Source organism: Thunnus maccoyii, chromosome 13, assembly GCF_910596095.1.
Source record: "Thunnus maccoyii chromosome 13, fThuMac1.1, whole genome shotgun sequence".
Classification (NCBI taxonomy): Eukaryota; Metazoa; Chordata; class Actinopteri; order Scombriformes; family Scombridae; genus Thunnus; species Thunnus maccoyii.
The window spans coordinates 9,633,220-9,649,823 of record NC_056545.1 but is presented as its reverse complement, the minus strand read 5'-3'; the positions used below and the strand labels follow the sequence as shown (position 1 = coordinate 9,649,823).

General features: G+C 40.6%; 5 protein-coding genes, 7 non-coding genes and 1 pseudogene across 12 annotated transcripts; 3 read left to right on the top strand and 10 right to left on the bottom strand.

Annotated features, from left to right (window-relative positions):
* Positions 1-77: 77 nt before the first annotated feature.
* LOC121910405 lies at positions 78-1,045 on the bottom strand (annotated as a pseudogene).
* Positions 1,046-1,121: 76 nt separating this feature from the next.
* Positions 1,122-1,914, top strand: LOC121910404 (histone H4). The gene has a single exon (XM_042431630.1). The coding sequence runs from the start codon at positions 1,159-1,161 to the stop codon at positions 1,468-1,470; it is 312 nt and encodes a 103-aa protein (XP_042287564.1). The 5' UTR covers positions 1,122-1,158; the 3' UTR covers positions 1,471-1,914.
* A 1,512-nt stretch (positions 1,915-3,426) lies between these two features.
* LOC121910398 (histone H1-like) lies at positions 3,427-4,922 on the top strand. The gene has a single exon (XM_042431625.1). The coding sequence runs from the start codon at positions 4,108-4,110 to the stop codon at positions 4,807-4,809; it is 702 nt and encodes a 233-aa protein (XP_042287559.1). The 5' UTR covers positions 3,427-4,107; the 3' UTR covers positions 4,810-4,922.
* A 744-nt stretch (positions 4,923-5,666) lies between these two features.
* On the bottom strand, positions 5,667-6,213 carry LOC121910403 (histone H2A-like). Its single transcript, XM_042431629.1, has one exon. It carries the CDS (start codon positions 6,121-6,123, stop codon positions 5,740-5,742), a length of 384 nt encoding a protein of 127 aa, XP_042287563.1. The 5' UTR covers positions 6,124-6,213; the 3' UTR covers positions 5,667-5,739.
* Positions 6,214-6,316: 103 nt separating this feature from the next.
* LOC121910399 (histone H3) lies at positions 6,317-7,078 on the top strand. The gene has a single exon (XM_042431626.1). It carries the CDS (start codon positions 6,466-6,468, stop codon positions 6,874-6,876), a length of 411 nt encoding a protein of 136 aa, XP_042287560.1. The 5' UTR covers positions 6,317-6,465; the 3' UTR covers positions 6,877-7,078.
* Positions 7,079-9,596: 2,518 nt separating this feature from the next.
* On the bottom strand, positions 9,597-10,049 carry LOC121909613 (histone H2B 3-like). Its single transcript, XM_042430122.1, has one exon. The coding sequence runs from the start codon at positions 10,008-10,010 to the stop codon at positions 9,642-9,644; it is 369 nt and encodes a 122-aa protein (XP_042286056.1). The 5' UTR covers positions 10,011-10,049; the 3' UTR covers positions 9,597-9,641.
* Positions 10,050-12,042: 1,993 nt separating this feature from the next.
* trnay-gua lies at positions 12,043-12,131 on the bottom strand. The gene is given in 2 exon segments: positions 12,043-12,078; positions 12,095-12,131. It is a non-coding gene; the product is annotated as a tRNA-Tyr (tRNA).
* A 339-nt stretch (positions 12,132-12,470) lies between these two features.
* On the bottom strand, positions 12,471-12,559 carry trnay-gua. Its single transcript is given in 2 exon segments — positions 12,471-12,506; positions 12,523-12,559. It is a non-coding gene; the product is annotated as a tRNA-Tyr (tRNA).
* Positions 12,560-12,937: 378 nt separating this feature from the next.
* trnay-gua lies at positions 12,938-13,026 on the bottom strand. The gene is given in 2 exon segments: positions 12,938-12,973; positions 12,990-13,026. It is a non-coding gene; the product is annotated as a tRNA-Tyr (tRNA).
* Positions 13,027-13,838: 812 nt separating this feature from the next.
* On the bottom strand, positions 13,839-13,927 carry trnay-gua. The gene is given in 2 exon segments: positions 13,839-13,874; positions 13,891-13,927. It is a non-coding gene; the product is annotated as a tRNA-Tyr (tRNA).
* Positions 13,928-14,263: 336 nt separating this feature from the next.
* trnay-gua lies at positions 14,264-14,352 on the bottom strand. The gene is given in 2 exon segments: positions 14,264-14,299; positions 14,316-14,352. It is a non-coding gene; the product is annotated as a tRNA-Tyr (tRNA).
* A 388-nt stretch (positions 14,353-14,740) lies between these two features.
* Positions 14,741-14,829, bottom strand: trnay-gua. Its single transcript is given in 2 exon segments — positions 14,741-14,776; positions 14,793-14,829. It is a non-coding gene; the product is annotated as a tRNA-Tyr (tRNA).
* A 691-nt stretch (positions 14,830-15,520) lies between these two features.
* trnay-gua lies at positions 15,521-15,609 on the bottom strand. Its single transcript is given in 2 exon segments — positions 15,521-15,556; positions 15,573-15,609. It is a non-coding gene; the product is annotated as a tRNA-Tyr (tRNA).
* Positions 15,610-16,604: the final 995 nt, after the last annotated feature.

Sequence of the window (16,604 nt, the reverse complement as noted above, 5' to 3'; positions counted from 1 at the left end):
TGTGGGGGGTATGACCTTGCATCTCAACGAAAATATAGCATTATAGTTCATGCCCTTTGTGGGTAATTATATGTACAAAATTATCACACTTGTGACATTTATTTTCCTTCTCATCAATAGAAACAGTTCCTGGAAGTTCCCATTAATTAAGGTGCCCATTAATTCTCTTTAGCTATTATTTTCATGTATATATGACTCTAGGGTACACATTTACATAATGTTCTACATCTAATTAGAAGTGTGAAAAGCATCATTGGCGTTTAGTGTTAAGTATTCTTATATGTACACATTTCAAGAATCTCATTTTCCTTATTTGTCAGCCATATTGTAAGGACAGCTTGATCTTCAGAGGGAGCGGGCGGCTCTAAGAAGAACCATTGGGTTGAAGCTCATTGGGCAGCAGAGAGGTTTACTTGGAGCTGGTGTACTTGGTGACGGCCTTGGTGCCCTCAGACACGACGTGTTTGGCCAGCTCACCGGGCAGCTGCAGGCAAAGGAGTTCATGATGCCCATGGCCTTTGAGGAGATACTGGTGTTGAGGTGGACCTGCTTCAGGACCTTGTACATGTAGATGGTGTAGCTCTCCTTCCTGCTCTTTATCTTCTTGCCTCCTTTGCCGGCAGTCCTGGTCTAGTGTTTTCTTGGAGCTCTCCTTGGGCGCTGACTTTGCTGGTTCAGGCATTTCGTTACCATGCAACTCAACAGCAATGGACATGTTAAACAGAACATTTGTTCTGTCTTCTTATCAGCTTGTCAGTCATAATCTGTAAAGCACTATACACTAGACGAAAGGTACTATGCAAATTTCATGTTACCATGAATTTCATGTCATCATTTCTGCAACTATCCTTGCAATATTTCAGTAATATTAAAATACTAAAGCTGAGGGTCTGTTTTCAACCAACAGCGGGATGTTAACTGTCAGGTTAACTTGCCAAATATCGCAGAAAAAGACAAAATGGAGGAAAAAAATCAAAAAGGAAGAGATCACCCTGCTTAGGGAAAAACTACGTGGGCGTAGCTGCTGAGTTTGGCGCCGCCCAGCAAAGTTCGCGCCACCTGTCCTCTCTTACGTCCGCAGACACGCTTTAAATACAGAAGCTCAACTAAAATGTTTCATACTCGACTCTTAACTCGTAAGAGACTAGATCAGTAAAAATGAGCGGAAGAGGCAAGGGTGGCAAAGGACTCGGTAAAGGAGGCGCCAAGCGTCACCGCAAAGTTCTCCGTGATAACATCCAGGGAATCACCAAACCCGCCATCCGCCGTCTGGCTCGCCGCGGTGGAGTCAAGCGTATCTCCGGTCTGATCTACGAGGAGACTCGCGGTGTGCTGAAGGTGTTCCTGGAGAACGTGATCCGTGATGCCGTCACCTATACCGAGCACGCCAAGAGAAAGACCGTGACCGCCATGGATGTGGTGTACGCACTGAAGAGGCAGGGCCGCACCCTGTACGGCTTCGGAGGTTAAACCTGATCCTTATCCACTGATACCGAAACACAAAGGCTCTTTTAAGAGCCGCCCACCTCCTCTAAGAGATGTCCTATGACTGAACAATAGACATATGTGATTATGTATGAACACACAACCTTTATGTAATGTTTCCTTCAATTTGTATTCATGCTCCAACTCCTGTAAGGGCTCATTTATTAAAACTTTGTGCATATAACTACAAACTATAGACTTAATTGTTTTAGGTGACCAGGTTGTGAAAACACTTTCCTCTCTAAATAAATGTGCTACATGTGTATTTATGGACTTTCCATTGATCTTTACTTTTCTGTTGCAAGCAAAAAATTGTAATCACTGGTTAAAAAAAATCTACTTGTAATTGTATTTCACAATTCATGTAAATGCACAATATTCACATGATGAACACAATAGTAGCATAAAAATAAAAGTGTTAAAGTACAATACCAGTCCATTTACTTTAGTTACTTCCAGTCACTGAGAATGGGGCTAGAAGTCATATATATATTCCAGAAGAATTATATAATTATCTTGTAATAATTATGAGGAATTATCTTTCATTACTATTGTGCACAGCATAAAAAGAAATTGAGATATTTAATTACTGTTAGCTCTACGGTACATTTAACAAGAATATGGTATTTAACTTTGCTAATTAAAATAACATGCACACTGAGCCTTCATTGGTAACACCTGCATGTCATACAGCACCTTGCCTCACCATTCACTGTGCATCATAATAGTTTAGTGCAATCATGGCAAAAAAAACAGAAAATCAGTTCAAATAACTTAATTATATAAATACTGTTTACATAAAAGTACTTCAAAATCTGTAATTAACACAAACACTGTGATTTAAAGGCAATGAAAAGCTTACAGCATCTGATTTTACCTGAATTGGTAATTAACAACCTCTTTATCTCAAACTCTACAAACAGAGAGAACAGAAAGATGATTTATCGCCTTCTTTTGTTGTAGTAAATTTCTCTTAACATTAATATTCCCCAATTTTTTGCTTTGCATGTCTTGTATTATGTGTTTCTGTGTCATATATTTTAAATAGTAGCTGACAATGTAGTATGACATGCTGCATGCTATTTTTTATTCATTTATTTTTAACTAACATTAATATTTTGTTCTTTCTTATTATTGCGTATTATTTATTGTATTGTTGTTCCAGGGACTACAAATGAAGAAATTCCTCTTGGCTAACTGGCACATTTACAGCCATGACTATTAATATGCATTTTCATTGTTAAATAAGACGATGACTAAATAAATAAAAGTTATCGAGTTAATTCAATAATAATTTTACTAGTACACTGTACACCTACAAAAATTATTTCACTTCTTGTAAATGCAGAAGGCTTCCTGTTTGTCAACTTAACGCATATATAGTTAATACAACCGTTACAGGTAAAATCCATTTTAATATAGATGGTGTTTCACAGAAATGTCTATTATAGGGAACATAAACAAATATAAACAGATACGTTGACATAAAAATTAGTTTTGACCTCATTTCTACATTACAGAGGGGAAAGAAAAAATATTAATGTCTTGTTAAAACTTATAATTAGTAGGAAAAAATAAGGTCAGAAGGGGTTTAGATTAGGAGCTTTTGCAAAATGATTTGTATTGTTTACATGTTAACAAAAGGTAAATATAATATCTTTTGACATATATCAACATATCAGCAGTGCCGTTTCATTTAAATTCACTTAATGTATATCCTCTGTTTAATTTCAAAGGGCCTGAGGCCTTGTTATTTTGAGTAGTGGCCCCAAGAAAGGTTTCAACACTACCCTTTTTTTCCTAATCAAAACGTTTTATATGGATATCAATGCCAGAATTTTTAAAATAATCTTGAATGTCAGTGAAAGTCCTCCCTTTTACCATCAGCTGAACACATAAAATAACTGTAACTGAAATACTGAGGCAAAACACAAACTGAACCGTAGTTATTTTCTTCAATCAGTGTAACAATGTACCTTTGACCACACTCCCACAGACAGCTGTCATTGATGGCTGTATTAATGAATTAGTACATTAACAATAATTAATAACCATTAATATAAAGTATGATACACACAAATAGCACAGAGAACAGTGTTGCAGATTATTTCTATTCAAAATAGTCCTCAGAATAAGAGAAGAAATGTCCACAGCCATAGAGCAGCTCTGACAGGACGTCTGGCTAAACTGTATCAGGAGTGTGTTTGCTGCGACCAGAATCGCTTCATTTTATTACAAACTGATGATCAACAGACGGATGTTTTTACTTTGAGTCTGTGAACAAACATGTGAGACAGCTGGAAAACTGCTTTTGGTGAAGCTCCAATGTATTTTATAGTATTTTAGGAGAGAAATGAGAGAGAAAAGACGCTGAGCAGCGCTGTCCACGGCGGTGATCAGGTGAGGTTTGTTCGCTCCACAAAGAAAAAGCAGAGAACATCAGAGCTCTACATGACTTAAATATGAAGAGACACATGTCCGCTATCTGCTGCCTTTATGTGAGCCTTCAACACTTGTCCCACACTGATTTTTCAGTCTTTTATCACTAAGAGAAAACACAAGTGTCAGACATTGACGCTGCACAGAGTAAGACAGCAGCATGACTGAGTCTCCACGGTTCTCATGGTGTGTTTAAGTACAGCCTCCTGCCTCAGACTCTCCAACAGTCAACTCAGACTCTCCGTTTGTTTCGTGTCGGATCTGAACTCAGAGGAAATAATGGCAGAAGTTGCTCCAGCTCCCGCCGCCGCCGCTCCGGCTAAAGTCGTCAAGAAGAAGGTTTCTAAGCCGAAGAAGACTGGCCCCAGCGTCAGCGAGCTGATCGTGAAAACTGTGGCCGCATCCAAGGAGCGGAGCGGCGTGTCTGCAGCCGCCCTGAAAAAGGCTCTGGCTGCCGGAGGTTACGATGTGGAGAAGAACAAGGCCCGCGTCAAGACCGCCATCAAGAGCCTGGTGGCCAAGGGGACTCTGGTCCAGACTAAGGGGACCGGCGCCTCCGGTTCATTCAAGATGAGCAAGAAAGTTGAGACCAAGGCCAAGAAGCCCGCAAAGAAAGCCGCTCCTAAAGCCAAGAAGCCCGCCAAGAGTCCCAAGAAACCCGCAGCTAAGAAGCCCAAGACAGCGGCAGCCAAGAAGACAGCAGCCGCTAAGAAATCCCCCAAGAAGGTCAAGAAGCCCGCAGCGGCCAAGAAAGTAGCCAAGAGCCCCAAGAAGGCCGCCAAGAGCCCCAAGAAGGTGGTGAAAAAGGCTCCTGCAGCTAAGAAAGCTCCCGCAAAGAAGGTGGCCAAACCCAAAGCCAAGAAGGCAGCACCCAAGAAGAAGTGAGCTGTCATCAGTCTGAACATGTGAACCTGATCAAAGGCTCTTTTAAGAGCCACACACTTTATCTAAAGAGCATCATCCCAATTAGAATATGTTATATAAAGTACATTGATTAATACAATTGATATGTTTATTTATTGTAGGGTAAAATGGTAAGTGACTGCAGTTATTAATATAGTATCAATTTATAATCATATTCTGCTAACTAACTGCTATCTCATACTCTCAGTATAATTTAGTGATAAATAGTTTACTCTGAGCACTGAGCAGCATCAAATACAGAAAATAACTCAGGATGACATTGAACTGTAAATATATTGTGACAAATTAATTGTTAGATGAACAGATTACATCATAACAATAACTGATATGGAGAGAAATCACAAGATTTTATCTTGATGTGTTTTACAGCAATATTTAATCTTATTATAACTCATAACTGTACAAATACCCTCCTTTCTAAATCATTGTATGACTTTGTACCTTTTACCAGTTTTTAATCAGAATCACTGTTACAGAGCTGAGTGTCTCTTAAAGAACTGGTCTTTTTGGAGCTGGTCAGCAAATCTTCAGATTAATAATTATGAGTAGTGTAAGAACTAGTTTCCAATGATGTGTATAAGTTTCAAAGACTAGTGTGTGTGTATATATATATATAGATATTGTTAAGTGATTTTTACACCTGAGTAGTTATAATCTTTTAATAGTTTTGTTAGCAATGTAACAAGCATTACCTAATATATCAGTCATTTTGTAGTAAATGCAGTTTATATTTCTACATATTAACATTAATATTTTGTGTACACTATGAACAGTACCAAGTTGTGTTTTCAACAGAGTATCAGAGACATGAGGATGTGTGCTCTTTATCAGGAGTGTGTGGCTCTTAAAAGAGCCTTTGGTTTGTTTTCTAGCAGTCAGCCAGGTCCAGATTTACTTCTTGGCGGGCTTCTCGGTCTTCTTGGGCAGCAGGACAGCCTGGATGTTGGGCAGCACGCCTCCCTGAGCGATGGTCACTCCGCCAAGCAGCTTGTTGAGCTCCTCGTCGTTGCGGACAGCCAGCTGCAGGTGACGGGGGATGATCCTGGTCTTCTTGTTGTCGCGGGCAGCGTTTCCAGCCAGCTCCAGGATCTCAGCGGTCAGGTACTCCAGCACAGCCGCCAGGTAGACGGGGGCTCCGGCACCGACACGCTCGGCATAGTTGCCCTTCCTCAGCAGCCTGTGAACACGGCCGACGGGGAACTGGAGCCCGGCCCTGGAGGAACGGGTCTTTGCCTTAGCGCGGGCTTTGCCTCCGGTTTTTCCTCTGCCACTCATTTTTGGATTCTTCTCGAGTTTGATCTCAAAGAAAATATGACTCAACCGGTGAAAATCCTCCTTTATATTTCCGCGTAGCGCGGGACGGTTGACGCCGGACCAACCAGAAAAGAGGCTCCAGCAGAGGGCGGCCCGCTATGAAGCTTTTCCCCCAATAAGGAGCGGAGGTTCAGGCGGTGGGTCGCTCCTCTAGGCGGTGCTGAGCTCCGGGAGGAGCCGCTCACCAATCAGGACCCGGAGGTCTGAAGCAGCGTCACAGTTACGTAGCCGCTCCGACACTTTAAGAGCAGCGTGACTCTTCTTCTCAGTATTATTTTCTTCTGATCAGAGAAAGAAGAAGCGATGGCAAGAACCAAGCAGACCGCTCGTAAATCCACCGGAGGCAAAGCTCCCAGGAAGCAGCTGGCCACCAAGGCTGCCCGTAAGAGCGCCCCGGCCACCGGCGGAGTCAAGAAGCCCCATCGTTACAGGCCCGGTACCGTGGCTCTGAGAGAGATCCGTCGTTACCAGAAATCCACCGAGCTGCTGATCCGCAAGCTGCCCTTCCAGCGCCTGGTGAGGGAGATCGCTCAGGACTTCAAGACCGACCTGCGCTTCCAGAGCTCCGCTGTCATGGCTCTGCAGGAGGCCAGCGAGGCTTACCTGGTCGGCCTGTTCGAGGACACCAACCTGTGCGCCATCCACGCCAAGAGGGTCACCATCATGCCCAAAGACATCCAGCTTGCTCGCCGCATCCGTGGAGAGAGAGCTTAAACTGTCTGCTGATCCACCAACCACAACGGCTCTTTTAAGAGCCACTAACACTCACAGAGCAACATGTCCTACTATTCATAATTTTATATTTGTACATCATCTATCATATTTTATTTGTGAGAATATTCAAAAACAATTTGTGTGTAATTCTCCTCTGAAATACATTCATTCAGAAGTATAAAATTATAGTAACATGTCATGGTTGAGAGAAAGATTGACATATACAAGATTACTGGACTTAATGCACTTTGATCTTTTTGCACTTTACTGTTAATGTAAATTACTTTTTTTGGTAAATTTTAATCATGAAATTCAATAGATTTTTTTTGTGACATACAAAATATAACTAAAGCTTATGTAACAGCCAAGTATACATTGATAATATGTAGTATAATTACACAAAATCTGTGTAAATAGTTATAACTTGACATGCTATTTCTCCAGGGTCAATATGTGGAACGTTTGAGTCTCAGTTTCTGTTCACTTCTGTGAGTCTCCCCTATATATGATGTCTCCCACTTTAAACTCCTCCTTTTGTTGCTGTACTCCATGGGAGAGGTAAGTGACACTGGTCTTTCTGTTAAATTACAGCCATAAATGTATTTGTTAGCTTAAATTTATTGTGCAGTATGCTAACGTATTCCTATTTCATTTCATTTGTGCAGGAGCTCAAGTTACATATCACAATTGACTGGAGGATTATTTACTTCTGTAAGAATAAACAGTGATTGCCTCCAAAGATATGCTGGTTTTAGCCTCTTCATCAAAACACAACACAAACAACGCTAGATACCACCGATTACATTTATACAGTATAAAACATTTCAAAAAGTTAAAATTGAAAGTGCTCCTCAATCTACATATGTACATTTTCTTTAAATAAAAAAAATCAAGATACTTGCTTGATTTTATTAATTTGATTATTGTACTGTGTTACCAATGCAAGTGGTCTAACAGATGTCACTTTCTAAATATAGTTTTGTCTCAGTTTTTATCCCCTTTCTTGTTATTTAAGTTACTATTTTTTGCATTGCTTCAAACATTTCTATGATCACTAACATCCACAGGAAGGGGTTAGACACAATGTTGACGTAATGTTTATTTGACATATTTGATTGCACAGAAAACTCCTCTCGCTCTCTCATATTTTGAAAACTCACATATCAAAGTGTCATTTTTAGATGCATTTTATAGCTGACAGAGGCTGCTGTCTGGATTTCAGCTTGATATGACAATAGACTAAAAAAAAATATGGACGTAGTCACCGTGGCGTCACCCATTGGTTTATGGACTGCAGTCTTGAAATTTCGAGTTTCGCGATTTGACCCTCGCCATCTTGGATTTGACCGTTGCCATGTTTGATTTATGGAGCCAGAAGTGACCATGTTTGGACGAGAGGGTGGAACTGACCATAGCACTAGCTGGGTTAGCACGGTGCATTTACAATCTATGGTTAACAGTGATAATGCTAATGCTAACACTAGCACTAATTTCCACTAGCGAAAAACAAGGCTAAAACCATTCAAACAAAATGTACTCACTCGAAAAACTGAACAGCCGACTCCTTAGAGGGTCTTTTATCACAACCAAATACTGACTTAGGTATAAGGCAACAAATATTACAATTAACTTTCATTAATTTAAAACACACTGTGAAATAGCAGTAGCTACACCTATACTCTGTGAATCTGGAGTTACGCGATGGTTACGTTACGTAATCAACGTTGTCACCATGGTAGCGACTTGTCAATCACAACTTAGCCACGCCTTAAAGCATACGCTGCTTTATCGTCTATTTCACTCTAAATGGGGCCATAATTTACTAAATGAACATCATGCTGTATTGAAGAAGACTCGAAACTAGTGATTGAGACCATGAACTCATTAGGAAACTGTTCACTGAGGTAATAAATCAAGTGAGAAGATCAAAGATGTGTATTAAACAACATATGAACTGACATTTGTCAGGGAACATCTGCTCAATAAATTAAAATATTTTGGCCTGTAAATCAAATTATTGAGGCAGAAATAAAAGTCACGGTCATTTAATCTCCATTTATTTTTTGTATATTCATTGCGTTGTAAAAATCAACGTGGATTGTATTTCATGAAAATGTTATGGTATAACAGCAGCGCCACCTTGTGGTCAAAATATATAGTAAATCCGTATTAAGGTCAATGGACTCGTGTGAGTCTTTTCACGATAAACCGTATATAAAAATCTAATTGTAGACTATTGCCCACATTGACACACGCAAAAGTATGCAAATATAATATAATCTGCCCCAGATTAATTTTGCAGATCATTTAAATACAGTAACAAAACCAGTGTTACCACTACACTAAAACCATATACCAGTAGATGAAGTCTATAAATACATGAGATTTGTTTTATTGAGCTCCACATGGCTGCGTCAGAACATTCATCTCCATCATTGAAATGTGACATGATATGACACTAATTAACAGTTAATACTAGTCAATATTTAGTGTAATATTTAATGTTCTTCCTCCCAATAACCTTTATAGCAGCCACTGACAAATTCTCATATTGGGTGTAGTGTTGAGACTTAAAAACCCCTTGGTCCAACTATTTGTATATAATTTATCTACAACTTTAGTGAAAATGTTGATATCTTACAATACAATCACAACACTTCACATTGAAGAAACCTGTAGGCACATTTTGAAGGACTGATTGCTCTCAGTTGAAGTTGTGGGTGGTCCTGAAAAGGACCTTTATGTTGTTGGTACAGACAGCGGGTTTACTTGGAGCTGGTGTACTTGGTGACGGCCTTGGTGCCCTCAGACACGGCGTGTTTGGCCAGCTCACCAGGCAGCAGCAGACGGACGGCGGTCTGGATCTCCCTGGAGGTGATGGTGGAGCGCTTGTTGTAGTGAGCAAGGCGGGAAGCCTCACCGGCGATGCGCTCAAAGATGTCTCCCACAAAGGAGTTCATGATGCCCATGGCCTTGGAGGAGATGCCGGTGTCGGGGTGGACCTGCTTCAGCACTTTGTACACGTAGATGGCATAGCTCTCCTTGCGGGTCTTTCTCTTCTTCTTGCCGGTCTTGGTGGCCTTAGACACGGCCTTCTTGGAGCCTTTCTTCGGGGCTTTGACTGGATCAGGCATGGTTGGTCGTTGAATTTCCTCAAACGAATAATTATCACATTTCCAAACGGCCTCTATATATCCATCTGATGCAAATTTGACTGCGCCGTTGCTCGAACAGGATTGGTTGACTTCTTGTTAGCTAGACTGAGCATGCGCAACACAAACACCGCCCCAACCTCTGAAGAACGATCTGACCGCCTTTTTACTTATAAACCCCCCTCATCTGAAGAGTGTCCACTGTTTATCATATAATATGCTGTACAAAAACCCATAACTATAGAGAAATAAACACATTGTATTTAGATTTAGTATCCTCTAAGATGATCTGTTTCATCGATCTATGATAAAAATTAATAATAATAAAATCTATGGATAGATTTTATTTCATCAAGTTTTTGGTGCTGTTCTCTGTGGAATAACAGTACTTTCCAAAAATGATGTTAATATGAATTCTATTGATTCTCCTGTGCTGAACCCAGCTGACACATGAAGATCATGTAACCCCATTTATCATCTCAAAACACCTCAGATTTGTTTTGAGAAGTTTTCACAACCTAGTCACCTGAAAATAAAGCTTATTAATAACTTTTAGTTATGTTCAAAGCACCAGTAAATGATTTGTCATTAATTAAGCCCTTAATTTCTTCATCTTTATGGTGAGTTGAGCATGAGCACAAGTAGAAAGAAACATTGAAATCATTATATACAAAAGCTATGTACACATATATGTAATCACTAACTTCTTTTGTAACTCCATAAATCATCTCAGATTTATTCTGAAAGAAAGGAGGGTGTTTTCACAACCCGGTCACCTAAAAATTAAGCCTATTAATAGTTTGTAGTTATATACAGAAAGTGCCAAATGATTTAATTATTAATTAAGCCCTTAATTGCTTATACACTGAGTTAGAGGATAGACACAAATTGCAAGAAATATTGAGATTATTAGAAGGGGACATCCTCGCTCACTTCAGCGTCATCTTGAGGAGACGACAACTACTCATGACGTATATCACCTCAACTGTTAAATATGTAGAAGTCAGCTCTCAGTATGTAGAACTTTTTAAGTAACAGTTTAAACTCTACAGTTCACACTTAAAATTCATTCATACAATTAATACTTTACACTGTTACTTAATAATTTCTACATAATGATAGCTGGAGGGAAAACACCTGATAACTGCTCCAATTTTATCATTTGATTATAGATCTATAGCAGCGTCTGTCTGTCACAGAATAAGACACAAAACCCATTAATTTCTGAAAGAACAGAACCGACATAAAGGGACAATAGAAACAGCTGTAGCCTGCAGAATATGAATATGAATAAATAAAATGTTGCTTATTTAGTTTGTGAAAGTCTGACGTGCTTTTCAGGCTCAGGATGATCTTATAGGAGACACGCAGTTGTGCAGCGTCATATTTTCCTGAAGGAGCTGAGACGTCCTTAAACGGAGAAGAAGAAAGGAGAAGCCTCTTGGCTTATGAAGGAAAAAAAGTAACGAGAGTGTTTTTTATGATTTCATGATTCAGTCATTTTCATTTTATGAACAAATATGATCAACTGCTGTTTTGCTTTCATTCTTGCTCCACAAGTAGTTTTGCTGATCCACTGTATTACAACAACAGCCCGACTGCTTACTGTCCCGTCAGATCAGCTGACCTATCAATAAACACATTGAATCAAAGGGGTGTTTTGCTGTCCGGTAAAAAAACTTCGGCATTAGATACACCTGTGGTTCCTTGCTCTAAGCTCCTCCAGGAGCCTCCTCTCTCCTCACTCCTAGTCTCCTCAAGGTGCATTTAAAGGATTGGAATATCCTCCATGATGGCGGAGTGAGATCGGTTTCCGGGTCATGGAGGAAAGAGGACACAAGGAAACACAGAATTAGCGTAATGAAAGGTCAAATGTTGAGGCCAACCACTTTATGTACCAGCAGGCATGAAAGAGCTTTTCTTTGTTTGAACAAATCAAGAACAGCAAGCCACAATGCTGAAAAGGATTGAATACACATTTTTCCAATGATTTAATGCACAAATGAAAAACATCTCCTTCGAGCCGGAGTTGAACCAGCGACCTAAGGATGACTACCGTTTTCCACCTACAGTCCTCCGCTCTACCAACTGAGCTATCGAAGGGAGCGCATCCTGAACCATTGTTCAGGTTTTGCATGGGAGCAGAAAATTAATTTTGGGAAAACTTCACCATTATGAGTTGAACATGGAAAGCAATCACCTGTATTACATTAAATGTGTCTTTAAAACAACATTAATCACAAACTACTACTACACATGGTGAACACGACCCCTCTGGGCTAGGTGATATCAATTTCGACATAGAGGCCGGCAAGGTACTGCGCCACCTGACGTGGAAGAGCTTTTTTCAGTCCCAGAAGATGAAGCAATGAACCCCATATGCCTGAAAACCATTGCCTTGAGTATTCTTCCAACACTAATAATTTACAAATGAAAAACATCTCCTTCGAGCCGGAGTTGAACCAGCGACCTAAGGATGACTACCGTTTTCCACCTACAGTCCTCCACTCTACCAACTGAGCTATCGAAGGGAGCGCATCCTGAACCATTGTTCAGGTTTTGCATGGGAACAAAAACTGATGTTTGATTGACTTCATTTTGGGAATATTTCATCACTATGAATTGACCATGGAAAACAACCACCTGTATTACATTCAATGTGTCTTTAAAAGGACAATACTCATCACAAACTTACTACTAATCTAGTTAAAGTCATTGAAGAACCACTACACATTGTGAACACAACCCCCCCGGGCTAGGTGATATCAATTTCGACATAGAGGTTGGCCAGGTGTTCATCACCTGACGTGGAAGGGCTTTTTTCAGTCCCAGAAGATGAACCCCATGTGCCTGAAAACCATTGCCTTGAATATTCTTCCAACACTAACAACGTACAAATGAAAAACAGCTCCTTCGAGCCGGAGTTGAACCAGCGACCTAAGGATAACTGCCTTTATCAACCTACAGTCCTCCGCTCTACCAACTGAGCTATCGAAGGTTGGGCCTCCCATAACATCGTTCAGGTTTTGCATCGGAACACAAAATGGTGTTTGACGAAATTTTGTTCAGCAAAACTTCACCATTATGAGCTGAACATGGAAACAGACAACTGTCTTACCCTATATGAACAAATTTCATGACAAACGTACTACTGATCTACTTAAATCCCTAGAACAACCACTACACACAGTCAACATGAGCTCTCCCCGGCTAGGTGCTACAACATGGTGCACCCTCCGACGTTGAAGGGCTTATTTTAGTCCGAACAGATGAGGCAATGAACCCCACGTGCTGGAAACGCTTGCCTTGATATTCTTCCGATGTTAACAAGGAACAAAAACCTCCTTCGAGCCAGAATTTAACCAGCGACTTAAGGATTTCTGCCATTATCAATCTACAGTCCTCTGCTCTCTGAACTGAGCTATCCAGTATATCGTGTACCTTTCTTCAGGTTTTGCATGGGTGCAGACATTGATGTCTGACCAAACTTTGTTTAGTAAGACCTCAACATTGGAATGCGTTAAACATGACAAACAGCCGTCCCTTTTTCACCCTACATGTTTGCTTGAAGCAAGAACGTTTATGAGGAACAAACTAACTATTTACTTAAACTCACCACCAAACCACTAAAAATGTCCTCTTAGTTTGTCTAACTTCTATAAGGTCCAACATTGAGGCCAACCACTTTATGTACCACCAGGCGTGGAAGAGCTTTTCTTTGTGTGAACAAATCAAGAACGGCAAGCCACAATGCTGAAAAGGATTGACTACACATTTTTCCAATGATTTAATGCACAAATGAAAAACATCTCCTTCGAGCCGGAGTTGAACCAGCGACCTAAGGATGACTACCGTTTTCCACCTACAGTCCTCCGCTCTACCAACTGAGCTATCGAAGGGAGCGCATCCTGAACCATTGTTCAGGTTTTGCATGGGAGCAGAAAATTAATTTTGGGAAAACTTCACCATTATGAGTTGAACATGGAAAGCAATCACCTGTATTACATTAAATGTGTCTTTAAAACATTAATCACAAACTACTACTACAGATGGTGAACACGACCCCTCCGGGCTAGGTGATATCAATTTCGACATAGAGGCCGGCAAGGTACTGCGCCACCTGACGTGGAAGAGCTTTTTTCAGTCCCAGAAGATGAAGGAATGAACCCCATATGCCTGAAAACCATTGCCTTGAGTATTCTTCCAACACTAATAATTTACAAATGAAAAACACCTCCTTCGAGCCGGAGTTGAACCAGCGACCTAAGGATAACTGCCATTATCAACCTACAGTCCTCCGCTCTACCAACTGAGCTATCGAAGGGAGGATCTCCTGTACCATCGTTCAGGTTTTTCATGGGAACACAAACTGGTGTTTGACCAAATTCTGTTTGGCAAAACTTCACCATTATGAGTTGAACATGGAAAACAACCACATGTATTACATTTAATGTGTCTTTAAAAAGGACAATATTCATCAAAAACTTACTACTAATCTACTTAATGTCATTGAAGAACCACTACACATTGTGAACATGACCTCCCCTGGGCTAGGTGATATCAATTTCGACATAGAGGTTGGCCAGGTGTTCACCACCTGACGTGGAAGGGCTTTTTTCAGTCCCAGAAGATGAAGCAATGAACCCCATATGCCTGAAAACCATTGCCTTGAGTATTCTTCCAACACTAATAATTTACAAATGAAAAACACCTCCTTCGAGCCGGAGTTGAACCAGCGACCTAAGGATAACTGCTATTATCAACCTACAGTCCTCCGCTCTACCAACTGAGCTATCGAAGGGAGGATCTCCTGTACCATTGTTCAGGTTTTTCATGGGAACACAAACTGGTGTTTGACCAAATTTTGTTTGGCAAAACTTCACCATTATGTGTTGAACATGGAAAACAGACAACTATCTTACCCTATATGTTTGTTTAAATGAACAACATTCATGACAAATGTACCACCAATCTATTTAAAGTCCTTGAAAAACCACTACATATGGTCAGCATGAGCTCTCCTCAGCTAGGTGCTATAACATACTGTATGTACTGCACCACCATGTGAAAGGGCTTATTTTAGTTCAAACAGATGAAGCAATGAACCCCACGTGCCAGAAAACACTTGCTTTGATATTCTTTCATTGTTAAGGAACAAACACCTCCTTCAGCTGGAGTTGAACCAGCAACCTAAGGATGACTGCCATTATCAACCGACAGTTCTCCGCTCTCCAAACAGAGCTATCGAGTATATCTTGTACCATTCTTCAGGTTTTGCATGGGTGCAGACTTTGATGTCTAAAACTTTACTTAAACTCACCACAAAACCACTACAAATGTCATCTTAGTTTGTCTAGGTTCTATAAGGTCCAACGTTGAGGCCAACCACTTTATGTACCATCAGGTATGGAAGAGTTTTTCTGTCAGCCACAATGCTGAAAAGGATTGAATACACATTTTTCCAGTGATTTAATGCACAGATGAAAAACATCTCCTTCGAGCCGGAGTTGAACCAGCGACCTAAGGATGACTACCGTTTTCCACCTACAGTCCTCCGCTCTACCAACTGAGCTATCGAAGGGAGCACATCCTGACCCATTGCTCAAGTTTTGCATGGGAACAGAAACTGATGTGTGACCTAATTCATTTTGGGAAAACTTCACCATTATGAGTTGAACATGGAAAACAACCACCTGTATTACATTCAATGTGTCTTTAAAATGACAACAAAGATCACAAACTTACTACTAATCTAGTGAAAGTCATCGAAGAACCACTACACATGGTCAACATTAGCTCTCCTCGGCTAGGTGCTATAATATACTGCCATGTAGTGCACCACCTGACATGGAAGGGCTTATTTTAGTCGGAACAGATGAAGCAATGAACCCCACATGCCTGAAAACGCGTGCCTTGATATTCTTCCATTATTAACATGGCACAATTGAGAAACTCCTAGCTGCCTGTAGCAGCATTATGGCTAACTGCAATGGGAAATATATCTGGGGCAGCTTGTTGGCTCAACTAACTGCCCTGTGCATATTCATCTGCGCACGCCAGTTTGTTTACATGTACTGAGGCTGAATTTCACTGCGGTTTGAGTGTAAATAAACTAAAAAATCTATGTGCAATGGCAGATTATCCCATGGACTAGCTGCCTATAGCAGGATTACGGCTAACTGCAGATGGATCTAGAACCAGGGTAGCCTGTTCATCGGTGATTAGTATATGTCTGATGCTGTGGATAGCTCAACATCCGTTGGACCAGCAATCTAAGGATAAATTTCCATTTCCAACCTACAGTCCTCTGCTGTACCAACTGAGCTATTGAAGGGAGTATGTCCTGCACCATCATTCAGGTTTTGCATGGGTACAGACGTTGATGTCTCACAGACATTGGTTTAGCAAGACCTCAACACTAAATTGCGTTAAACATCTCAAACAGCCACCTGTCTCACCCTATGTTCTAGCTGAACATAATTATATCCATGAAAGTACTAAATCCCACTTAAAGCCACTGCAGATCGTTATACACGGTTGCTCAGTTTATTTAGGTTCTATAAGGTCTAATGTTGA

Excerpts from the sequence above, each read along its gene's own strand:
- LOC121910404 (XM_042431630.1), top strand. The coding sequence starts at position 1,159 with ATGAGCGGAAGAGGCAAGGGTGGCAAAGGACTCGGTAAAGGAGGCGCC.
- LOC121910403 (XM_042431629.1), bottom strand. The coding sequence starts at position 6,123 with ATGAGTGGCAGAGGAAAAACCGGAGGCAAAGCCCGCGCTAAGGCAAAG.
- LOC121910399 (XM_042431626.1), top strand. The coding sequence starts at position 6,466 with ATGGCAAGAACCAAGCAGACCGCTCGTAAATCCACCGGAGGCAAAGCT.
- LOC121909613 (XM_042430122.1), bottom strand. The coding sequence starts at position 10,010 with ATGCCTGATCCAGTCAAAGCCCCGAAGAAAGGCTCCAAGAAGGCCGTG.
- LOC121910398 (XM_042431625.1), top strand. The coding sequence starts at position 4,108 with ATGGTGTGTTTAAGTACAGCCTCCTGCCTCAGACTCTCCAACAGTCAA.